This window comes from Gymnoscopelus braueri (assembly GCF_963280865.1).
Source record: "Gymnoscopelus braueri genome assembly, chromosome: 6".
NCBI classification, from domain to species: domain Eukaryota; kingdom Metazoa; phylum Chordata; class Actinopteri; order Myctophiformes; family Myctophidae; genus Gymnoscopelus; species Gymnoscopelus braueri.
The window spans coordinates 27,018,651-27,045,324 of record NC_137607.1 but is presented as its reverse complement, the minus strand read 5'-3'; the positions used below and the strand labels follow the sequence as shown (position 1 = coordinate 27,045,324).

Sequence of the window (26,674 nt, the reverse complement as noted above, 5' to 3'; positions counted from 1 at the left end):
GTGTGTGTGTGTGTGTGTGTGTGTGTGTGTGTGTGTGTGTGTGTGTGCGTGCGTGCCTGCGTGCGTGCATGCTTGTGTGTGCTGTGTGCGTGCATGCGTTTGCGCGCGCGCGTGCGCGTGTGTCGCCTGAGAGCCTACGTCCGTGTGTGATGTATGCAGTTCGGCCAGTCCCCCCCCCCTCTTTGTCCCTCCTCTATAGTGAGATCCAACGGGGCGCATCCTGCTTCAAACCAGGATGAGAGCCTCCACCACAACAACCTTCACTTCACTTTCACACTCATTTAACCCTTGAATCAGACCCCGCGCCGCCGGCCAGTGGTGCGCCAAGACCCGATGCTTTGCCTTCCTGAGATGCGATACCGCTCCAGAATTTACCGGAGAATAGCTTCATTTCCCCGCTGAAAGAGAGCAGCAGCAGCAGCATGCCCGACACGGGGGCGGCAGCCGCCGCGGCGGCCAGTAGTGCCGCAAGTACCGCCAACGACGGCGCCGCCGAGAGCAGCTCCTCCTCTCGGCACAGACACCGTCCTCCGCAGGGCGAGGGAGAAAAGCCCGAGATGAGCGCTGCTGCTCCGGGCCAACAAACGTCCTCCGGCAACGGTGTGTTAGGTGAGTCTACCCGTTCCGATGGCCGATGCGGCTTAGCGCCGGAGACTGCTGAGAGCGACAGGGCAGGTGAACGTGTAGCCCTGATGCATGACTGACTCATATATCATGACAGTCATGGATGAACTTCAACCTGGTGTTTGCACTTGTTCTCTTTTTGTGACCGTACATCTACTTAAACGTTCATATTTCAAATATAAAGTGCTTACCCCATGGTCACGGATGTTACATTTATGTACGGCCTTTCAGAAGTACCTGTAACATCCGTATTGTTCAATAAAAAGGATTTTAATCATATTGGTGGCCATTTTCTTCGTATTTTGCCCTATGCTTTCAGCAACATGACCCTATCGGTTGGGAGGTGTATTGCACTCTGAAACATTATAACTCTATGAGAAAATGGCCACCGATCAGATTAAAATGCTTTTTATTGAACAATACGGAATATACGGGTACTTTTGATGGCCCGTAAATAATTATAACATCTGTGGCCATGGGTTAAGCACTTTATATTTGAAATTTGAACGTTTATGTAGATGTACGGATTAAAAAGGGAGAAAGTGCGAACACCACGTTGAAGTTCATCCATGACGATCGTGACAGACGACCGTTGTGGTGATCCATGGCTAGTGAATGTGATGCACGCCTCGCCTCACACCCCGCTCCCCGCACCGTCCTTTTGTCTCCCGAACTGCTTTTTAGACACACTATATTTAATGATGTCATCCAGGGATTTACCGTCCGTTGTCTAATAGCCTAACTGGGTACCTTTGACTTGAACTATTGGCGGACCTGCTTGACCAGGCTACCTCCACTGTTAAAAAACATTAAACTCACATTTGAATAGCCATATGTCTCCTCTAGGCTACCGGATGGCAGATTGGCAGGTGCATGTATTGTCCTTTTAGTGACGGAGGATTTAAGGCCATTCAAGCTTTTGATGCGCTCCCCTCTTTAGCAGAACGGACACGCTTCATATAGCTCTACTCTAGTGAAATCATAGCGACCTCTTTGTAAGAATTGCATGTTATTTTTGGAATAGCCCACGTTATTAGTTGAGGGAGTCGGTCTGAGCAGCAGCGCCTCCTCAGCTGCCATGCTATAGGATTGTTTTCCCATGTCTGGGGCCGCATAAAGCCAGCCTCTGATCCCCACGAGTTGTGCTGCAGAGTGATGCAGTACTACAGTCTATCTATGAGCAGTGGGTTGCCGGGGGATGAGGGCTCGATTCCAGAATCCAGAGCAGGTGAAAGTAATCTGAGAATGCTGCTGGAGAAAAGCAAGCATCATAGGCTATGTTGTTGTCATGTTACTATGTTATAACACATACCACAATGGGCCTAAGCTTGTAAGCCAAAGTTTTTTTGTAGGTGAAGACCCACTATTGCAGAAGTGAGGGAATGAGAAAGCATACAGTGTTTTACAGATCAAGAAATGAAAAATAAAACAAAAATCAACTGTGTCCACATGTGAGCAATGATCAGACACAAAGGCAAAAGTACATTTGTCTCCTACTGCACAACTTTAAAAAGCAGGTTGTGTATATACAAAAGTGAATTGCAGCATCTGAGCCTGTTTTGCATTTTCTGCATCTTCATCATTCTCAATTTCTTTCCATGGATCAGGATGCAGTGTGGTTTGGTCTTGAGGAATTCACTGGGATTATATCATATAACTGTCCTCACATGTGTTAGTGTCAATCAGACAGCAAGGCAGGGTGCATTTTCTTGCTGAGATTTTAGTTCCAGTCTGGAAGGATTGGCTTGGATGTTTGATCATCTGCAGGCTCCCACCATATTCTCCTAATCCCTTCACAGTAGCCCGGGATGACTTTGATCCTCTCAGCCATCTTCGTTTGTAGCTTCAGACATTAGTTCCTAATTTCAAGGATTAATTAAGCATCCATAATTGGAACGAGCAATGTAAAGGTCTGAAACTCTCTGAGGTTGGTGCTGAATGATACAATAGTGTGCTGTAGTTCTGAAATCAGGCCATGTGTGTGATTATGCTGTTCCACTAGCATGAGTTGAGTTGAGCATCAACAACAGTGGCGTAGTGTACTGTTAAGAGCAACTTCTTCTTTTAGTCACATGCAGTAATCATTATGGAGTGTCTGCTGTGACATAAGCCCTTCAGAAGTCAGTGTCCAGTTAAATTCCTGGAACATGTGGAAGATTGGCACACTAATTTAAAATTCTGAGAATGTACAAATGGACTGGAAGATTTTGCTATGTATACTATTACATTGGACATCTAGGCCTGCTGCAGATGTAGCCTAGCTGTGCAGAGTGACCTTTTTATCAACCTGCTTGTGCCTATCAAATATCTTTCAGTTACAGTGAAAAAAAAACAATTAAGATGGTGTGAAGATGAGAAGTAAATATTTTTGCTACAATAGTGTCCAAAATATTAAGGTTATTCCTTGGTAGGTACATATATATGACAGCATGGCCTAATATCTGTGGGTTCTTCGTCACAAAAGCTGTGATATATGGTTCATATATTTCATATTGCAAAACAAATTAGTAGAGCAATTTTGATTTCACACATTAAAATCAACCTTATGTGTGCATGTGTGCGTTTTCTTTCCTTTTTTTGGGAGGGGGGGGGGGTTCTGAGCCTTTATTGATAGTGACATTGGAGAGAGACAGGAAACACACAGAAACACAGAGAAACACACATGAAGCAAATGATTTCTGGCCGCCCGGGAATCGAACAGGGGACTCAATGCCAGGCATTAGAGCCCATGTGGTACCACTCAGCTATCGGGTCACCCAAAATCCTCAGTGTTTAACCCTGAGAGTGTAAAAGTAAGATGATATCTGGCACAGCCCTGTGCCAGGTTGGTGTTTTTAAATGATCTGATACATTAGATACTGTACTAGTTAAACAGAACTCTCTTGAGTTACACAAGAGGGAGCAAATATGAACTCTGTCTAAAGCTAGAAAGTTTAGCCCTTTTTTTTGCCACTCTGGGCTTTTTCTCAAAGTGGCACAGTGGTCTGAGGAATCCATACTCAAAACATGTTAGACCAGGTTTCTATGATTCATGGCATTAAAAAAGGCACTTCACATTGTGCAAAATGCATGAGTGAAATGTATTAAGCAGGGACCTGTCAGGAGTGCCCCTCTCTCCTTTCCGAGTGAGTAGAATTCCTCTGCTTTACTTCAGACAGATTTAGGCAGGTTCAGTGTCACACAGGTTGGTTTAAATACAGCACAGTGTAAAAGCCAGCAAGGTAATTTTGAGTGGCGACTGGCTAAGTTTTAAAACTACGTTTTGAACTTCCCACTGCTGTAAACAGCAGGGCTGTTCTCCTCAGCAGCAGATGCACAGAGCCATTGGATTTACCTCATCCATAGATGAAGGGGGTGATGAATATGCTGCAGCAATGATATAATGACAGCAGTGTGTGTGGTGTCTAATGACTTTGAACCTAATGGCTGTCTGTCTGTAGCTCTCTCTGTCTACACCCCCTCCCCTTCTTTCTCTCTCTCTCTCTCTCTCTCTCTCTCTCTCTCTCTCTCTCTCTCTCTCTCTCCCTCTCTCTCTCTCTCTCTCTCTCTCTCTCTCTCTCTCTCTCTCTCTCTCTCTCTCTCTCTCTCTCTCTCTCTCTCTCTTCCTCTCTCTCTCGCTCATTGCATGTTAGATGGAGGTATATTTCCTTTCCTCCCACTCATATTCCATTCCAGACCTGCATTAGCAATCAAGGAAAATTGTCTATGCGCGGCGGGGTGACCTTGCTGCTGCTGGTAATAAGATAGTTGTCAGATTGTAACATATTACCAATACTCTTAATGCCTCCCCCATTGTTGGGCGTTCCCTTTTGTGTTAATGTTACCTGGAAGGGTCAAACACATTCTGTACCGAATGTGAGACAGAATTTAATAAGAGGGATGACATTTTCTGTGGTGAAAAAATATCAACCCATCAACCTAACAATAAAATGTATGGGCTACGCTAGGCTATGGCCTATGGGCACTTCATCTCATGCCTGAAATGGCATTTTTATACAGTTGAACATACATGGTTGGACCTCCCATGTATAATTACCCTAGACTAGAGCCATTACAAAGAGATAATTTGCAAATATGTCCTTGATGATACAGTTGGGGGATTGAAACCCATGCATCACTCTCCCGGTCCTGACACTTGCAATGCGCTTGTCCCAGATTCCAAAGGTTTTTTTTGTTTGAGAGAGAGTTTAATCATTATCGTCCAGAATACCGTCTCTTTTCTAGCCAATGGAATTATGAATCCCTCATTCATGCCCTCTGGAATTGAATAGACTTTATAAACCATGAAGATTATCACACATTGTAAGCAGGGAATGGTAATGCATACCCCAGAGCTTACTGCACCCTGAGTAGAGGGAAACTGCTGCTAGTACTGATACAGGTCTCCTGCCTTGTGCTCGATATGGGATGGAAACTAATACTGCATGTAGAGGAAACCCTGTCAATGTCTTTAGAATGTCTTTATCTGTGGTTATACCAGGATCAATATATACCAAGGAAGCCTTTCCTGCTGGCAACTGATATTGCATTGCTGGGGGAAAAAACGATAATGCATTCAGTCACCCTGTCCTTTATCCTCACTGACTGTACTGACTAGGTTGGGATTTATTTTTGTAGTTGCTAAGCAAAGCTAAGAGAAGTGCAATGACCATGGTGAGGAATGCTTGTAGTCTCAGTCATGTAGTCCTTATCAGTCCCTCTTTACTTTCTGGTGCAGGATAACGAGCTCTGAATGTATACTGTAGGCTAAATCTCTGTTCTAGATTACTATTATCTATGTATATATTTGCAGTCAAAACAAGCATGTCAGTGTGTTTAAGTACCAGTGTTTTGCCTATATGCATTCAACAGCAGTTATTACAAGATTAGAAGGCTCGTCTTATTTTATATCTTCAGAAACAAACATGATTGCGCTACGGACGTTTCATATCCAATTCACACACTTGTGAGAAAACAGCTGGGGCTCTGTCTATCTTCCATCTGCAGAATATTCTGCTGAGTGCTCCATATCTAGGTCAATTCACACACTGTGGGTAAACCCTTTAAACAAGAAACTTAGCCTTTACCTGATTATGTCAGCATCATATTATAAGGTACAATAATGAAGTAAGCAACACTGATCACGTCTGTTTTATCTATTATTATTATATTTATTAATTGTTAATATTATAGCCACCACAAAAGTTTTGTTTTAGTCCCACCTTGAACCTCGAGTATTTGTGATTTTTCTGTACATGTGTGGTTGTTTTCATTCAATGAATGTCAATTGTTTTAAAGATTATACTTTCATTACGCCTCATATGTAAACTATAGAGGCTGCTCATTACTGTGCATATGTACTTTATGTGACTTCGTGTACTTAACCCTTAGTAGCCAGAACGCTTCTAGCTGCCAGTACGAGAGAAATACAAAATACAAACATTGTCCACCACTGCTGCTGCAAAACTCCATCCATGATCTTTCCAATCAGATTTCTTCTCTCTCTTTTGTTTTGACTTATTTCCTCTAGTGCTAACTCTTTGTTTAGTATTAGGGTTTTTTAAATCTCGAAGAAGGAGAAAATGATCAACATCAACTCTCCATTACATATATGCAATAGCTGGCTGATTATACTGTGTGTACCTCAGTCAAGTCTCATAGGAAAGCAGCACATTGTGTTCCAACTAAAACAGAGGCCCACTTGGAGTGAGCGCTACTAACTCCAATCATTACTTTATAACCCAGGAGTCTTTCATTACTTTCTCCCCTCCTTTTTAGCTTTAGCTTAACTTCTAGCTTCTTGTTAGGTTTTTTTTCTTCAGTAAGTATATTCCATTTCAGTCAGCAGGAGTTGGGCTTGCTTGGAGGATATGCATACATACATTAGGAAACAAAATCTGTCCGCATTAGCCTCACTCTATCCGGAAGGGCCTTGAGAGTGTAACCTACATCTCTGCACGAAATAATACAGTACTTTCTGTTCCAGCTGATACACATTTGCATACTGTTACTGTAGAGCCTGTTGTCACTGATGACTGATGAGAGATCCCGTGAGGACCTCTCCTCTATGCCTCTCTCCTTTTAAATGATTTGGTTCATTCTGCCCTCTCTCTTTCAGTCTGTTGTCTTGCTTGTTGTGAAGACAAGGGGGATTCTCAAAAGCTTGGTCCCACACTATCACTTTTTCCCCTTGAGACTATTTTTCCCCCCCTTTTCTTCCGTTCTCAATCACTCTTCTTTTTTTTTTTTACTTGTTTGTTTAAAGACAGAAACTTGCCTCAGCAGCCTGTTTAAGACGCTGAAGGAGACAGAAAGAGTAGGGGAACATTCTGTTCGGGCTACTGCATTTGCACATAGTCAATGTTGACGGATGACGAAAGCCCACCACTATAGCAATTACAGGCAAAGTTTTGTCACTTTCTCTTTCCACATGTTTTATTCTAATGTACTGTACTGTACTGCCTGGGGCTGGGCGATATTGAAGAAATCAAATATCACTATATGCTTGACCAAATACCTCGATATAGATATTGTGAGGATATTGTGTGGAATGGGGATTTTTAGATACTACAAAAAATAAAGGGATGGCCTCAACACTGGCATGTTCACAAAAAGCAATATTTCTAAAGTAATAGTGGACACCTCTCATGCTCACATCATTGTCTTTAGCCCTATATAATTTGTCGTACGACCGAAAATGTATTCACTTGAAAATCAGCTGTTTTCTGTGAACGATACAGGGGTACAACGAAGTATAAATTAGACAGGCAAACGTGAACATTACAGTGTTTCTTGTTTTTCTGACACCATTTTCCATTCCCTCAGAGGTCTGAGAGTCCCAGAGCGTTGCACATGACGGTTGAACAAATTGGCTGTCAGAGACACGTCACCTTTGCTCTCGTACATCTATTTACATGTGAACTATTTCCAGTGATTGTCTCTTCTCTTCTGATCCTTGTTGACTGAGGCAGGAAAGTCAAGGCCTGTTTATGTGTAGTCAGTGCATATCCCTTTTGAGATTTAATCTCAAAAGTAGCCGTAATACGGCTTCTTGAAGTCCTGATAATTCTCTCTAAAATTCAGTTGCTCAGGGTCAGTTTGGTTGGTTAAAATTATGTTAAAGTGAAATGAAAACATTAAGCTTGGAGTAATTCATAATTCATAGTCTTTAATGGAATAATATGCTGCCTACTAGTGCCTACTCCACAATCAAATATTATTTAATTAGCATTTGACTTTTTATAATATTTGTATTAGCTGTCCAGTGTTTTGATTACATTTCTCCACCATTTGTATGTATGTTTTGTCTTCTCTGTTGAAGTCTATTATTTGCTGTTATTGACATGTATGCATGTTAACTCAACATCTCCCGCTCACACATAGGGGATTTCCCACTGACCAATGGAGATCCTGGACTTCAGGCAGGTCTACTCTGCTACACTTACAGTACATGTACTATTTTTCCATGTCGCCATCAAGGCCTTTTCAAAGGCAAGAGAAATCAAAGCCACATCACTGATGCTGGATGTCTTCCTCTGCTTGTCATTGAGCAGACAGGAAGTGGATGCAAATGTGTAGTAATATACATCAGAGTGAGGCCCCTGGCTATTGATCTGGCTTAGTGCCTCCTGTGTTTCCTGTGTGTCCAGGAATAGCTTAGCACAGTGGTTCTCAACCTGTGGGCCGGGGCCCACTGGTGGGCCTCGAGGATATTGTGGGCCCCCCAAATCATTTAGAAAAAAATTTGTTTTCTTTAAAACCTTGAAAAATGAGTCTTCGTTGTGATAAATAGGAACTTTAAGTATACTGATCCCGATTATAACACAATCGATTGATTGATTATTAAAATAACACGCTCTGAAAATGCACGTGGCCCTCCCCATCTGACCACTTCTGACCCCAAATTGATGTATGTTGAAGAAAAGAAAAAATGAATGAAAAGATGTTGCTTTAACTGCACATTGTTTGACCTTCAAAAAATAAAAATAAAAAATACAGTGTTTTTGAGAATCGATACAGTATCACAAAACATAATATTGCAATACTCAAGTGTCATATTGATATTTTCTTAACACCCCAACTTTAAATGTCAATTCTTTTTTTAAATGCTTGGCAGTTGGCACTGCTTGTACAGTTACTCAGAAGCAGTTTTCAGTGAGTGGAGTCATCTTTCTTTGTGTCCCAAATCAGGACATTATTATAAAATAATGACAGGCCCCAGAAAACCTAATCTCTCAATCAGGCCTGGAATTTTGTCATTTTAGGGGCAAGGCCACTTGGCCTTTGGTGTTGTCCATTTTTTGAGGCCAAATGCCAGGGCAGGAAGGCCATCAAATAAAACACGATTTTAGTCCGTTTAAATAATTAATTGAATTTAAGGCTTGAGGATGATTCAAAATGTAATATGTAGAGTAGACTATATGCAGTGAAATAAATAAATGATGGTATTTACAATCTGATCCATGCTCAGCCTTGCACCAATCAAAGTCACTGGATTGGTTTAAAGATGGGGATTCAGAGGAGTTAAGAATTCAGAATCTCAACAAAAGACACTGGTGTCTACATGACAAGAAAGAGACACTGGTGTCTACACATTGACAAGAAAGAGACAGAGGAGAAAGTGGTACAGTCAGCTGGGGCATTAAGGCCACTGTGGCCTCAGGGCACAAGGCCAAACTGAGGGGCAACAACGGCCATGGCCTTCGTGGTCTCCCTGAAATTCCTGCCCTGCTGTCAATGCTTTCTTCTTTTTAATATTTTGCACTTTAACTCTCCAGTTCCTGTATTGTATTGTTTTGTAGTTCACATTTGCAAATAGTGGCAAATAAATGGCTGTCTCAACTGCTTAACTCTGAATAGTGCTTCAGTAATCTTGACCCCTTCCTTACAGCCCCCAGATGACTTGGCATTGTTGATAAGTGTAATCCACTCCTTTGTTCTGGGTGCTCATTAGAAAAACCCTTCGTCCGCCCAGAGATTCAGCAGTTCAGTTTGACGGTGCCTGCTGCCCGGCAAGCATGCAGGTCCATTTGGCACACAAAAGTTGGCATTCATTAGATTGTATTCATCACCACTCAGTCACTTGTTCATAATTTGTAAACACCCTCCCCACAATGGCCAATTCAGCCAGTTAGGTAACCAGTCTGTGCCTATCTGAACGAGATCAGTGAAATCAACACTTAAACCCTCTAGACTTAGTAGACTGGACCTGAGTTGAATACTCTGGTCTTCACTGTGTAGTTGTTGCACCAAGGTTATCATGTAAGGCAGTTCAACACTGCAGTTCTTTCATCTTTGTAACCTGGCCGAATAATAGACTGCATTGTCTGTCTTTTCACTGTAGCTGGCATCTTATCCACAGCTCTGAAAGGCGCGAGCGCGTGCACACACACACACACACACACACACACACACACACACACACACACACACACACACACACACACACACACACACACACACACACACACACACCACTGAGATAGGTCACCCCAGTTAACTAGCTAGCCTAGAATGAACCTCAAACTTTACCTATTTGGCAGAGAGGAGAGAGGGGGATTACATTAACTGGGCGTGAGGAAGCGAGAACAGAAGAACAAAGTCATGTAAGGAAGAAGTTGAATAAACTTGTCACCAAAATATTCCAAATGCAAGTATTTGTGGCTCTCCCTTCCCACTGTCTCACATTGTCCTTCCCTTGGCTCCCAGCACCGGTGTCACGTGTGATCATAGTTAAGTCGAAGGCAAAGGACGTGTCCCCATTACCCTCCCTGCGTGAGTTAATGAGGGAAATGGACTTGAGATATCCACCAGCACTGACATCTTCATCCCATTCATCAGAGTGGGAGAGCTTGCGCGTCAAACCACCCTGACGCACGCAGATAGTCACAATCTGGATTACGTCACTTAGGATAGCCTCTCATCTCAGCAGCTATTAATCAGAATGAGCTCCTACTGTACCAAATGGAGAAACTCATTAAGGTTCTTTTGAAGGGTTCCACTGCCTCTGTATAGGAAGTTATAATGCAAAGATCATATCTGGAGCATGTAATAATGGTTGGGAAAAAAAGAGAAAGGCAGTCTGATAATTAGGCACTTCAACCCCATACGCTGTTGAGCAAAGTCCCTCAGGGCTCTATACTAGTGTCTTTTCTGTTTTCGCTTACATTAAATATCCAATGAAATAGCCGATCGACGCATCCGAACGCAATGCATTGTGAGCTTGTCGATCTGCTATTTTCTGAGAAGGTTTTCCCCAGAATGTGGATTTAGGGGTTAAGTCGTTAGGACAAGGCAGTCCCTGGATTGCTTTGAAATAGACATGGAAGTAGTCATTTAGACAATACGCCATACTTTTGTTGTAGATGCGTCATTAATATTGTGTAATATTGTGCCTGTACAGTACAGGAGCAGTGCCATTTCTAATGCCAGTCATCATGAGCCTTTATAAGGGACGCTAATGTGACAGTAGCAGTCGCAGTGTGTGTGTGCGTGTGTGTGGGGGTTTGTGTGTGTGTGTGTGTGTGTGTGTGTGTGTGTGTGTGTGTGTGTGTGTGTGTGTGTGTGTGTGTGTGTGTGTGTGTGTGTGTGTGTGTGTGTGTGTGTGTGTGTGTGTGTGTTTGTCTGTCTGTTCAGCTGTCTATCATTCTGTCACTGTCAGTGATCTTATACTGTTAGTGTCTAGCAAATATTTGTGTTCGGGCCGTGGCTCATTGAGTGTGTTTATTTTAAAACAAGTGTCCTTATTTTCTTAACACCCCAACTTTAAATGTCTATAGAGTACAGAAGTCCTGACGTCACTCGTTCATCCGCCGGTTCGTAAAGTAATTTCTCTATGGAGAATAACATTGGGTCATCTTAGAATCGTCTCATATAAGAATTGTGTTCCAAAAATAAACAAACTGTCTCTGCGATATTGTCAGGGAGGTGGCTCTGTATCGTTTATGATAGTCAGTCACTTATATTTGATACAGTCTGTTTCTGGCGAAAATTTTACTAATTCGGCGGAAGTAACATTTGCGTTTTCTCACCGTTAGTTGATGCTTCATATCCATAAGAGTCAAACCGCCGGGGTCATTTGTTTATTTTTGCAACACAGTTCTTATTTGACGCAATATTAAAGACGTCTATGGGGATTCAGAACGGGGGTGGAAAACCGCGAACCAGGTAGGATGTGTAAATTACGTCAGACTTCGGTGCTCTATTCTTCAGTTGGCGCTGCTTGTACAGTTACTCAGAAGCACGAATGCCCTCTCTTAAAGCCCCTTAAAAATTTACAGGTATGAGTATATATTTTGTACTTTTAACTACAGTTTCTGTATTGTATTGTTTTGTAGTTCACATTTGCAAATAGTGTCTAATGTCAGAACTTAAATCTCATCCACACTCATGTGACACATTGTGACAGCAGCCGTTCCAGTGTGTGTGCGTGTGCGCGTGCACGTCTGTCTGTCTGTTCAGCTGTCTATCGATCTGTCTGTCTGTCAGTGATCTTATACTGTCAGTGTCTAGCAATTATTTGTGTCCAGGCCGTGGCTCATTGAGTGTGTTTATTTTACACTTTTTACTTATTGATGCTAAGTATTTACTCATATTAGCTTACACCTTATTTTTTACATCTTGTTATTTTGTTTTTATTATATTATGTTATCACAGTCTGGCGGTCAGTGGCGGAGCATGCTACACCAACATTTCACACACATACTTTGTATGAGCGTGAGTGACAAATGAGTCTTGGATCTATTTGTGACAGAGCAAGCGCATTTTGGACGTTTCAGAGCGCACAACGCTAAGAATGCCTGACCTTTTACACCCCCCGGCCTCCCTCGCCTTGGTCAGTTTGAGGGCTGGCACAGGCCATGCCCACATGAACATCACAGTGACACAATGACGTGTGCGTGCGTGCGTGTGTGTGTGAGACTGTGTGTGTGTGAGACTGTGTGTGTGTGTGTGCAGTAATAAAAGAGAGTGCAAGGGAAGGGGGGGTTGTGAACATGGGGAGAGGGAGTAGAGAGCGAGCGAGATTGAAATGGGGGGGGGGGGTAACAGAGCTGCTCCCTGCTAAGACAGGGAGAGGGGATTTCATATCAGCTAAAACAGATCTGTGTGCACAGCTGCCTGAGGAAGAGAAAGAGACGAATATGCGTATTTGTGTGTGTGTTTGTGTTTATGTGTGCGCGCATGTGCGTGCATGCGTGCGTGTGTGTGTGTGTGTGTGTGTGTGTGCGACTGCGTGTGTGCGTACGAGCGTGTGTGTCTCTGCACACACATGCATAATGCTTACACACCTATACAGTATGTGTGATTCATGCTAGTGTGCTTTGGGACTAGGAGATGGCCATTGCGACAAGCAATGAAACCCGTCAGACAGTGTTTGGGAGGCAGGGAGGAGGAGGAGGGAGGAGGGAGGAGGGAGGAGGTGGAGACAGAGAAAGAGAAGGAAAACGAGCAACTGACTGGAAATGTTTGTGTCAGAGCACATGGGGAGGACTTGCATCCTGCAGATTCTACTCGGAGTTCGCTTGGTATTCATCGCACAAGCACATGTCCTTCCTGCATGCCGTCATAGCTTAGGGTGCACATTTCACCACCATCATACAGTTGTAGTGCATATTAGTAACTATGCACATTTGTACACGTCTATCATTGTAAATAAATATGATATAGACTAAATTATAGGCCTAAACGACGCGATTAACGCAAATGTGTCTGTGTCCGTTTGCTCGTTTGTGCCTGTGTCTGTCTGTGTTTTTGATTGTGTCCCTCTCTGCTTGTCTCGGTTATGTACCGTATACAGTATGTGCACCTAAAGATGATGTCTGGGATTTGGGAACAACAGGTCGTCCGGGGTCATCTTTGCAGGAAGGCGACAAACATACAGTACAGACAGAGAGATGGCTCTAATTGAGGAAATCATGTTTGAACCTGATTAGATCCTCTATACTAGCCCACTTAAAGATGGAATCTAATCCTAACGGGGATAATTCTTTCGTCTGCATTTTTGTGTGACTATAGAAAGGTGTGCTCTGTCAAGCTGTCTCCTGTCTGAATGACTGTCCGACTCTAACAGATTGTCCCTCGACTGTCTGGCTGCCTCCCTCTCTTTCTGCCTCGTTCGTTGGTCGTAATTTATACTTCATTGCATGACGCTGCCGCGTGCCAAATACAGCAGATCTACAAGGGATGTGACACGCTGTGGCTTGTAGATTGATTATTGTCGGTGTGCGACAGCGTTATATGAAGTATAAATTAGGCAAGTGCAAGTTTTTAATGACATGAAGCCATTCTTGGCAGCTTACAACAGTCACACCCTATCCTAGTCACTGGTCGCATCTGCTAGGTAACTACCATTACCTGGCAGAAACAGAGGACATAAAGACAAATACCTCGAGGGGTAACTGCGAAAGAATTATAATTGTTATATTGTTTTGTAACCATGATGTATGATTCAGGTCCAGAACAACGGCATGTTACATTGTGTTGTTAATTAGTTAGGCTATTTATAGTTGCATTTTGTTGCGTTTTTTTGTTTGTTTGATTTTTTGCTAGGTATATAACTTGTCCTCTGAAAATTCCTGCTGTTTCAGCAGATTGTTCAGTCTCATCACATGACATGATTTACTGTGACATGCAATGTAAAGCTCTCACACCACACGCTCTGAATATAGATAGACTGACGTAAAGCTCTGATCTTATGGAATAACAAACTAGTGTTAGTTTACAGTGTTTTTACCAGTTGCTGGCCTACATTACAGTATGTGGCTGTTCCCTATGTCATTCTTATGGGTTTTACTGGGACTGAGTTAGCTTATAAATGATATAGTAGGGCTGGGCAATAACCGAAAATATATCAAAACTGCCTTAATCTTAAACAGACTTAATCTTAAATAATCGAGAATATCAACAAAACACGAAAAAGGGATTTTGGATATGACAAACAGCGAGAATGGCGGCACACAAGGAAGGCTGATGAACTGCCAGGGCCTGATGGTCAACAAAATATGTACATAAAAGAATAAAGGTTTTCAGTGAATGTGTTCACTGTAATTGTTGATAATCAACCTACAAATTAAGTAGGCCTACTCAAAAGACTTTCAAGATGACATGAAACGGTCCATTTCAAACAATGCATAAACATTTAGTGAAAACATTTAGCAAGGCTCACATTTACATCTCACAAGGAAAAGACATCATACAAGTTATTCCGAATGTTGACATTGCCTTTAGAATCTGCCTAACTTTGCCGGCACATCTGGGGAGCATTCGTCTAAACTCTCCTTGATCAAAAACAAAATGAGATCCACTATGGATCATTTCGAAAGTGATGTATTAAGGAAACTGGAATTCAGACTTCTCAGCTTGAAAAGCAAGAAAGAAGAGCTTCGGCAGTCTAAGCTATTCTTTAATGAATGAAAACGGAATTTGAATGACTAATGCTGATCAAAAAACGAAGGTCTCCCCATTCATTAGGAGGACAATATCAGTCGCCAGAAGCAGGGATGTGTGTTCAATGAGTCTAACATGGAGTTTGAAGTTGAATAGGAGGGGGGCGTGTTTGATCAAAAGAATGTCAAATATCTAAATATTGAATCAAGCAACTTAATAACTGTCTGGGTTACATACAAAAGCCTGAGTAGACGTGAAAGAAGTGTTTTAAAGCTTTATTAATTAACCTTTAAGCCTGATCAAACCGTCTTCTTAATCCTGCTCTGCATACAAAAAACCCTGCAAACCCTATCAGCAATCCTCATTCTGTATAGCTCCTGTATATCAATGGTTCTCAAACCTTTTCAAGGACCCCCAAATTAATATGTATTTGACCCCCATACAAGGAAGTTGTACAACAAAGTTGTTCACATGTTTTAAAAATATCTAAAATCTTTCAATTGTTTTCTAGATTTTTCTAGCTCACAATGCGTCACATTGTGATGCGTTGTGAGCTTGTAGATCTGCTATTATTAATGATTCTATAGTAACTAATATTACAGGGGGAACCCCCTCCTCAAGGACCCCTGGGGGTCCAAGGAAACCCCACTTTGAGAACTACTGCTGCATATCGTGAAATATATTTCCCATCAATGCATAACCACTCACACTGCCAGTTGAGACAGTTTTGGTAGTTGACTACCAAAAGACCTATGCATCTTTGATTCTGTTAGTGCAGCGGGTTTCATTTAAAACATTTTCAGGCCAAGAACCCCTTAGCTGAGAGAGAGATGAAGCAGGGACCCCCACTACATTGTGTATACAATTGTGTTGCAGATTCAACCTTTTCATAGATTTCATAGATAGCTTCATAGACTTGTTTTACAGCACTGTCGTCAATGTTGTATAAATTAATGTTTTTTGCGCTGCGAGGCGTTGTGAGCCTTGTGAGCCTTGAATTATAGGAGCTGAAAAAGGTGTAGGCTATAATAGAAAGAACGGATGTCAACACACTACAGATGTAATGGTGGGAAAACCAAAACGAAGTTTTAAATGTAATTCTAGTCTTAATCACATTTGCATTGTAGCAGTATGATGCTGTGATGCCTTTATACCGTGTATGAGGACGCTCACCGGTAAACCTGTTATGCAATTCAAAGTAGCCATTTGGGTACTTGGCTCATGAATCTAGGGGGACTCGTTCTAGCGTTCACACGTGTGCACCGTACCGTGCCGTACCTGCGCGTGCGCGTGAAAGATTACTGGCCGTGAAGCGACCAAAACACCACTGCCCCCCAGCATGCAATCGCAAAGAAAAGAGAGCTAGCCATTACAGACTGATAAAACATCTGCAGCATCGTGTTACACACACCCAAGGACCTCAGCCTCCTCAGAAAGAACAATCCTTGCTGCAGAGGATATCAGAGTTGTCAGTCCAGTCCAGTTGTTTGTTCAAGTGCACTCACAGGAATGTGTAGCCGTCCACAAACTCCACCACCTCCCTGTGAATGAAACTAAGGACCGGAGGGACCCTCTTGCTCCTGCGATAACCCACAACCATCTCCCTGGTCTTGCTAGCACTGAGCCGGAGGCAGTTCACTACGCTCCACCTCCACTGAGGTCCCTCACCGCGTCGTCCGTGATGCAGCTGACGACAACAGTGTCACCCGAGAACTTCTGGAGGTGACAGGTCTTAAGAGTTGTAACGGAAGTCAGAGGCGTAGACGGTGAACAGGAAGGGTGACAGCAGTGCCTTGGGGAGCACCCGTGTTGCTCACTAGCACATCAGACCGTCATCCCCGCATTCTCACGTCCTGCGTCCTGCGTCCTACCTGAAAGATAGTCTGTAAGAGACACCATACCACCTGTCCACCCGCATCACTGCAAGTTTCTCCGGCTCAACGTATGTGCAAATATACAGTGACAAATACTCCAGAGGGGTGGGGAGGAGACCAAATTATAATTATTATTAATATTACTCAAATCTAAATGGAATACCACGCGTGCACACACACACACACACACACACGCACACGCACACGCACACACACGCGCACACACACACACACACACACACTCTCACTTTTATTATCACTCAAATTCAGTGACTATTCTATTTAGTACTTTAAGTGGAGATTTATTTAGAGATCTGCTGCACGTTTCAGATTTTACTGAAAATGAATTTGTATCAACAACAAATGGGCCTTTCTCTGCGTCTCTACCATATTCACATGGTGGCCATTTTGCCCTTACATGATTTTGCCTGATCTGCTTCATTGTTTGCTGGTGCAATACATTGCGAGCTTGTAGATCTTCTATGTTTAAGTGACAGCTACTGTACCACACTGTTCATACAACCAGTATAAATGAAGCAATACTCAGGAGGATGGGAAATGTTCCAAACGGGACAGCTTGAGAGCGTGATGATGATGGTGATTCAGGCGTGTGGTATCTCAACAAGAACAACTAACACTACTACTTCTTTAATTTGAATATATCGCCCACTAATGTTAAAGGGTAGGAAGTGATGCCGCTCCTGCAAAGCCTCACTTGGCCAAGTTGTGGAGTTGCTGGTGTCAGCTGTCTATAAGGTCAGAGGAGGCTAATTTAGTGGAAGTATCTTTCCCTTTGAAGTCAAGTGGTGCTCAGACAGTTCACCAGAACAACCCCCCCTCCCCAAACAAACAAACAAACAAACAAAAAAACTGCGTTCTTCTGCACCAGCCTTGCATTGTGCATAATGTTTATTTGAAATAAAGACTCTGCTCATGAGTGATGTTTTAGAGCAGCGCTGTAGAGAAGTGTGAGCTGTGCCCGTGACCAGTAGATAGTTGTTGTCTGCTGCTGAAGCTGTATAAAAGATTACTTACAAATGGTGTCTTTAATTGAAGAATTGTTGAAGTAAATTATAATTGTGGCTGTCCCAGGATTCCATGCTAGGGAGCCTGTGTGTGTGAGAGAGAGAGACAGTCAGACAGACAGACAGTGTTTGTATGTTGTTCATGTCCTTAGCAATGAATACAGGACTCATTATAATGCCTGTCATGATCAGGCTAAGAGACTTTGCCACTGCCTGCTGTTTCTCATCCCAGACGCAGCGAGACAACCGAACACACTTCAGTATCTGGGAGTACATGTCAAGATTAAAGAGTCAAACATCCATATTTCCTTTTACTATTCGGTCTGTTGTGATGTTTGAAAACGTCCTTCAGAAAGGGCGAGCAGCATGGAGCCAGATGGGGTTGGCGCAAGCTCTTTGTAAGTACTGCACCGAGGATACGTGACGGATCATGTAAAAAATAAATGCTTGCTCCTAGTCAAAGCATTTTAAGGGGAATGTTTGTAGCACCTACATGACTTATTTTGTCATGGCAGAAAATATCTAATCTCATAGAAAGAAAAGTCAAGTGAATTTCCTGAAAGAGTCGATGTCAGCATTGATTTTAAAAGGAGAGGAAGTCTAACAGTGTTCATATTCAACCTTATTTTGTCCTCTTGTATGTCTGCGTTATGTACCGTATGACAATATCAGTTCTCTGTAAAAGACCCACTGTGCTGTTAGTGTGAAACTCATACTGTGCAACGGAACAATAATAGTTTTATTTGACAGGTATTTATTGGAGCTTCAAATTCAGAATCAAACCATGGAGATATGATTTCCTAAAAGACTATAGTGGGGACCGTAATAGATGTTTTATCATACCTGCCGTTCTTTTTAAAATCGTATTCTTATTTGATATATTTGGATGTATATTTCAGTACATACAGTGTTGTTATTATTATTATTATTATCTTTGCGGAACATGTCCTACCTACACTTCGCTGCTTGAAAAAAACCCTCTTGATTCTTATTGGACTGGTTGGCCGGGACACCTGTTCAATGGGGAGGGGAATTGTGGAAGATAACATGAACCTCACTCATGTTGCTGTTGAAGCTCCTCACTGTCAGGTGAAAAGAAGCAGCTGGCAGCTCCATGTGGGTGGCATGTGGTTGTCTACAAACCCTCCCCAGGCCAACAGAGGAGGTTTGCAGTAACAGGGACAGCAGTACCCATGGCAATTGGCAATTTATATAATATATATAATATATATATTATATATCGTCGCTGTCGGGTGGAAACCTTGTATGTCCAAAACGTTGCTTTTTTGTTATATATATTTTGTATAATATATATAGTGAAAATAGACGATCTAAAAACTCACAACGCGTCGTGACACGTTGTGAGCTTGTAGATCTATTTTCTGCTATTTTCATTACTTGTGAAATATGGACATTGGACATACAAGTTTTCTGCCCGACTGCAACTATATATATATATATATTCCTTTGCCATTATGATGGCTGTGATAGTGAACGTGCATGTGTGCGTGCTCTCTGGAAAGTGGTCTACTTTCTGTACTCTCTGAAGACCCAGGGCTTGTTCTGGGACAGTGTTCTGTCCTTTCAGTACTACAGTATTCAGGACCCGTTTAACCACTTTAACCCTGGCGTCCTAATTTTGGGCATGTCATTATAGGCAAATATATATATATATTTTATATTGTAATCCGGCTATTTAAAAAAAAATAGAATGGGGAGGGGGGGGGGTTAAATTGTTAAGTGGTTAAGTGATTAATGTTCTCTTACAGCACGGTACTGTTTGGGGTCTGGGGTTACCCAGGCCCTAAGAACCATTAAGGAAACTTTAAACTATTGACCCCACTAACTTTAATGTGGGGTCAGTAGATGATAGAACCAGGGTGACCAGGTTGTAATGTGACATAGCTGAAGGCTTACACAGGAGGCTATTTCTGGCTGGGCGTTTGATGTGGTGGCATTAGGAATAGGACCAGAGGTATTTCATTACATTATTTCAGTTCATGGCCAGGTAAAAAAGTAAAGAATGGTCCATTTATATCACTAGTATTGATGAACCATTCATATTTTTTCTTCTTTTATTTGCCATTATGTGTGCCAGCGTCACTGTAATTAAACTCACAATGCAGCATCAAAATAAAAGTGTGGTGTGCCACGCACACATGTGCGTGCATGTGATCTTGACTTGCACACAATGTTGACAGTATGTGACCACTGGTCTTGGCAGGACGGAGTTAAGTCCAGTTTTGTCAATCTCATGTTGCATGGTGGGGGGTGTGTGACATTTAAATCTGTCTGTGGGTGTGAGTGCCCACTGCCCACGTCTGTATGTGTGTACAACAGTATGTGTGTGTTATAAGTATTCTACTTCACTGGATAGTGATCGGCTGTTTTCTCTTTGTGTCTGTCTGTCTGTCTGTCTCTGTGTCTCAGATAAATTGTTTGGGAAGCGGCTGCTACAGGCTGGAAGACACCTCATGTCCCATAAGTCTTGGATGAAATCGGTGCCCACAGAAAACTGTGATATCCTCATGACCTTTGCAGGTAACACACGCACACACACACAAAAGGAAAAACGAGTTTGATTAACTGTTGCACCCCGAACAGAGTTTCCGTAAACCAGAAAGTACTAATCCTACATACCACAGCAGGAGCAGTTGCAGGTGCTGAATGGGACCTCTGGTTATGATGATGGAGTCAGCACTCAGCAGCATGCCACATTATTAAAGGAGTACTTCAAATTACTTATTTTCTATCAATTACACACCCCTCACATCCCTGAGCCAATAATTTGATGACCGGGTCATCGGTCAGTAGAAGACTCTTTGAGACTCCGCCGGTCATCAAATTATTGGTTTAGAAAATCTCCATGAATTCAAGACTTCATGGGGTGTGTAATTGATAGAAAATCATATATTTTTCGGGTGAACTACTCCTTTAACTATAAGTACCCTAGCATCCCTATTCTGGGCATGTCATAATAAGCGAGCATTTGGTGAAAGTAGGTGAACGTTTGCAGCACTTTGCGGCACTTCGTGAGCTTGTAAATCGTCTATTTTCTGTAATTGTATTTAGTGCAGAGGGGTAAAATGTAGGGGGCCAAGTATGGACCCCTGGTGGACTCCTGGTATTAACACACTGCAGGCTACTGCAGTAAATGCCAGCACAAGTTGGGGAAAAATCTAAGTGGAGAAAATAAATGACAAACTCTATTCCCTATCCTCAACAATTACATAATAAAAGTAGGTTTTATTGCGGCACTTAACCTCCAGTTCCCGTGGAACTGCCCTGTGGTATCTATCTACAGTAGTAAAAGACTGCAGGTACACTGCAGCGCCGACGCATGATCAGTGTAAATATATTTCTTTTTTTGTTTGTTTCCCGTTTCAGAAACCATAGACGATCACACGTTGCTATGGCTACTGAACCACATACGGCTGGGCATCCCAGAGCTCATCATCCAAATCCGACATCACAAGCACACGCGTGTCTACGCATTCTTCGTCACGGCGACATATGAGAAGTAAGGAATCCGCCCGGGGATGGGAGGGTTGGGGGGGGTGTAATGCATCATACACAGGCTGGCTATTGTTAGCAACTCTCAACTCTGGAGCGTGTGCTACATTCATGTTACCCTGCATGTTAGCGGATCAGGAGCACCATATTGCCAAGCGTGAGGTTCATACAAGGACTTTGCTTCGTGTTGTCGTGACAACCCGGTATTAAACAATGAACACAGGACTACCAACATAGCATAATAGACTTACCGGTATCTACATGACTCACATACTGTATACAGTCGTGCAACATACATTACACACAGCAGACTCATATGCTTAAATAGTAGTGGATAACTGCAAATGTTATAGGCTATGGGTGGGTAGAGCTAGTCACCCAATGTAGGTGTGCTCCACCAACATTATTGTTAGGTAGTGCCTAACTTCAGAGTACAGGGTTATATTGCTGTCAGGCGTACTGAATGTCCAAAACAGTAACTTTTCAGGAAATGGAATAAAAATAACCTGTGTACCAATGGATCCAATGTAGTTATTATTTCACAAGCTCCTTTTTATTTTATTGAATATTTATAAACCCAGGCATCCATATTTTGTGCATGTCATTACTTGCTTATAGCAGAAATCTTCACCTTGACGCATTGTAAGCTTATACCGTAGATTGGCAATTTTCGCTACCTTTGCTCTCATTCTAGTATTTGAAGAAAACTTCTGTCCGAAAGCGACGATATAAAGTATACCATGGCTGGGGTTATGATTGTGAATGAAAACAACCCTGTCAGTTTTATGCTTTGCTGGGCTGGCATGACTATAGCCTTACAGGTAGTGTGATTGCTGCTGCTTGAATAATCACTCCGCCCATTTGTTTTCATCGTAATGGGTTCTGGCTGGGCTAAAGGATATAGTTACTAACTATACTACCAGGTGTCTGATTACTATGACACCTCTCTTGGTAACAGGAGTTTGTCTTTTGAACTTTACCTGGAGTAAAACACCTTGTCACTTGTGACACCGCCGCAGTTATTCTTGCATCATGAAGTCAAAAACATCTTGAAATAGACAATTCATGAAGCCAGAACCTCCATCCTACTACTCTATTACTCTTGTGAAGGAGAATAGATGACCAACCTTGTAGAGTATTGCAGCAATTCCGACAATGTGGTTAGCTAATCAATAATAGTCTTACTCGGAACGTAATATTTGCTTATCCAAAACTGAAGACGATCCTGCAGTTTTATGCTCTCTGTTAGTATAGCATAGTACAGACAAGTTATCGTGTTACTGTATTTATCTGCTGCCTGATCTATTAGTTAAGCACATTCACAATACTAAAAAAAAAAGTATTTTTAAAGATTTAGCATCATATCTACAAGCTCACAACTCACCGCAATACAAGGCATTGTGAGCTTGTAGATGGGCTATTTTCGAATAGCCAAAATATAAAATAGGGCTTAAGTGGTTAACACCAATTAATTGCCTGTGGCTGTTATAATGTGGATTGTTTGAGGGTCTAACAGAAGGTTAGAGCCAGGCAGAGTTATGTGCTCTATTCACTTGGATTATAATGTTCCAAAATGGAAACCCCGTTTCCCCCTCTTTGTAATTTCCCTGGAGATTTGAGGATGAACTCAGGGTCAATGTGATGCTAATGTAGACAGTAGAGTATGAATGCACAAGAATGCAAATGGGGTGAGAGTGGAGGAGATAGGGAGTGAGTGGTATGGAGGGACTCATCGTCCCACAATATATTTCATCTGTTGTTTGCTGTTGTCCACTACTTTGCTGACAGTTAATTTTTCAAAGACTCTCAAAAGAAACGAATAAAACCTATGTGGTGAACATGGTGAATGGAATGGGAATAGAAAAGTAGATCTGGTAGGGAGGGAGAGAAGACTGGGAATGTTTTAAATGAAATGCTTAAGGCAGATGGCTGTGTGAAGTTTGTCCTAGTAACACACACACACACACACACACACACACACACACACACACACACACACACACACACACACACACACACACACACACACACACACACACACACACACACACACACACACACACACACACCTCTCTCCAGGTAGAAAGGCTGACCTATATTTTATGTGCGATAGAAAAGATAACCCAGAAAGTAGGCTGTGTCATAATCTCTAATTCACCTTGAACAGTAATTTCAACCCCATTTTGAAGCCAAGCATAAAATGTAGAGCAAGTTATACGTTGAGTGAATGTGTGAGAATAATGGTGGACTGAAGGCCCAAGGTGGTTTACTAGGCTATTGTGTCAGTTGAAAGTGATGGTATATACAGAAGGGTATACTATAGGGTAATTTAGTACTAGTGTGCTAATTGAAATATAATTATCTTTATCTATGTTATCAAACTGAATCATAATTACAATACAGAACTGTAGCAGTAGCCTGGAACTTACTTATATTCACTCATATAAATATTGTTGATAGACTGTACATATTATTCACTGTTGAACTACTTGATATACAACACATCGCACTGCGACGTGTTGTGAGCTTGTAGATATTTTTGTTGCACAACACCGCCGCACAACTAAATTCTGCTTTACAGTTCAGTGCACGTGGCTCTTTTTTTTAGCTTTAGTTTGGTCACAGTTATTCGCCCTAGGACTGATACAGCTTCGTTTATCACTCCCCTCACCCAGGGTAAAATGCTGGATACGTGGCAAATTCTTTTTACACACATTTCCAACAGGGATGGGAACAACAATACAGTATACAAGTTATGGGGGGACTTAAATTAGCAGGCACATTGCTTCCATTGCTGGCTATGAAAACGTTATTAGTTGGAAGCACATTTAGCCCATGTCATACTCTCTGACATTGCCTTTTCTTCTTCTGTGCTGTGCTGAATTTTGCATTAGGACTAATGGAGATTTACTAAATTAGCATAAACCCACAGTGTGGCTCTATACGTCCTCTCCCCAGCAGTATCACACGCTCACATAAGATTTTCTTCCTCAACTCTTGACCACTTTGACTGTTTCTAAAATAAAGATAGAGAGTGGGAGGGGGGTGGGGGCACATTACTACGAGGCAATTCAAAGTGCTTTATGTAAAACGTTAAGCATTACAACATTTAGACAGACCTTTAAGAGAGTGCAAAAGAAACATTATAAAGACATTGAATATAATAAAAAGAAGAAGAAAACTAAAAAAAATAAATAAAACAGAAAATTAAGAGGATAAAATTACTGTGCAGAAGGGGAGGAAATAAAAAGCAATAAAATGTGTGATTAAATGAGGGCTTGGGAGCCAGAGTGGATGTTCTTGGGTGGAGGTAGGGGGGTGGGGTGGCTTATTAAGATTCCTGGCACACCTGTGAAAGCCACTAAACACTCAGTTTGAATGGATACAGCCTTGCTTTTATCCGTACAAGGACTTTTCTTATACGTGTCAGTGTTATGGGGATGCAGGCTAAGCAGTATCCAGCTATGGCATAGAAGCTTACAGCACACATTCCCACTGCAATTCATCACTGTGTTCAGTGGAGCTCACTGCACTGGTGGCTGAGACTGTATGATGGATGGACGCTACAGAGACAGGCCTGTGTATTCTCTCTGTGTGTGTGTGTGTGTGTGTGTGTGCGCGCGCGTGCGCGTGTGATGTGATTGTGCACAATTATGCTGACGTCAGTGTGTGTATTTATGACCCTGTGCATGCGTGTGTGTGTGTGTGTGTGTGTGTGTGTGTGTTTGTGTGCACGAGAGACGTGAGCTGTCAGTCTGCAGGGACCAGAGGGTGTGGCCCTGCATTATTACTGTGATTTCAGCACACAGCCTCTGGGAGGAGAGGAGAAATTATAATGATGAACAAGGAAGGTGCAGAGAGGAGAGGAGAGGAGAGGAGAGGAGAGGAGAGGAGAGGAGAGGAGAGGAGAGGAGAGGAGAGGAGAGGGAGAAGGAAAGAGAAGGAGACTTAAGTCAAAGGAAAAGAGGACGGGTGGTGACCGTTAGATGGGAGAGAAGTGCAAATGAGGGAATGAAGGGTAAGAAGAGAGGAGGATGGGAGGAGAGATGAAGAGGTAGTATGAGAGAGGCAAGAAAAGGAGCATAGAGAGACGTGTGTGTGTGTGTGTGTGTGTGTGTGTGGGGGGGTGTGTGTGTGTGTGTGTGTGTGTGTGTGTGTGTGTGTGTGTGTGTGTGTGTGTGTGTGCGTGCGTGCGTGCGTGCGTGCGTGCGTGCGTGCGTGCGTGCGTGCGTGCGTGCGTGCGTGCGTGCGTGCGTGCGTGCGTGCGTGCGTGCGTGCGTGCGTGCGTGCGCATATGTATTTGGTCAATGTCAAAGGTGGCAAATATTGCATGTGTGTGTGTGTGTGTGTGTGTGTGTGTGTGTGTGTGTGTGTGTGTGTGTGTGTGTGTGTGTGTGTGTGTGTGTGTGTGTGTGTGTGTGTGTGTGTGTGTGTGTGTGTGTGTGTGTGTGCATACTGTATTAATGTGTCTTCACGTGGCCCTGCAGTCTACTACGAGGTGCTGAGGAGATGGGTCTGAGGAAGGCCGTCAAGTCAGATTTCGGAGGAGGCGCGCGTAGCTTCTCCTGTGAGGAAGACTACATCTACGAGAACATTGAGAGCGAGCTGTGCTTCTTCACATCACAGGTGACTATGCGTGCGTGCATGTGTGTGTGGCAGCATGCATGTCACATTTACATATACAGTACAGAACAACGCACAGGTACTGTACTGTATTCGGACACACATACAGTATGTGCGCTCACACAGGTTGTATTATGATACAAATAAAAAATAATGGACACTTTACTCTCTCTGAATTAGATTAACACTGAGGATTTTGCTGTGTACTGTGTACCACTTAAACCCCAGCATCGGTATTGTGGGGAAAGCTTTCGCTGAAAATAGCAGAACGACAAGCTCATAACGCAACAGGTTGCGTCGCATTGTGAGCTTGTCGATCGGCTATTTTCAGCGAAAGCTTTCCCCACAATAACAGAAAACAGAAAAGACACTAGTATTGAGCCCTGAGGGACTCCGGTTACCCATATGGGGTTTAAGTGGTTGACCCTTGCCCTAACCTTAACCTGAGCCCAGTTCTACTGTAACTATAACCTCAACTATAACCCTGAACCTAAAATAACCTTGAAAAGTGAGGACCAGCAAAATGTGGGGGTCACACACACGCACACCGGCGCTTACACACACACACACACACACACACACACACACACACACACACACACACACACACACACACACACACACACACACACACACACACACACACACACA

The 26,674-nt window shown here is 42.7% G+C and overlaps 1 protein-coding gene across 1 annotated transcript in view; it reads left to right on the top strand.

The window, feature by feature from the left end:
- Positions 1-257: 257 nt before the first annotated feature.
- Positions 258-26,674, top strand: part of ano8b (anoctamin 8b) — a 44,655-nt gene continuing 18,238 nt past the window's right edge. The window contains exons 1-4 of the mRNA XM_080429760.1: positions 258-609; positions 20,318-20,428; positions 21,275-21,407; positions 25,888-26,026. Of these exons, the coding sequence (XP_080285886.1) occupies positions 423-609; positions 20,318-20,428; positions 21,275-21,407; positions 25,888-26,026 (570 nt within the window). The 5' untranslated portion in view covers positions 258-422. The remainder of the gene's footprint in view (positions 610-20,317; positions 20,429-21,274; positions 21,408-25,887; positions 26,027-26,674) is intronic.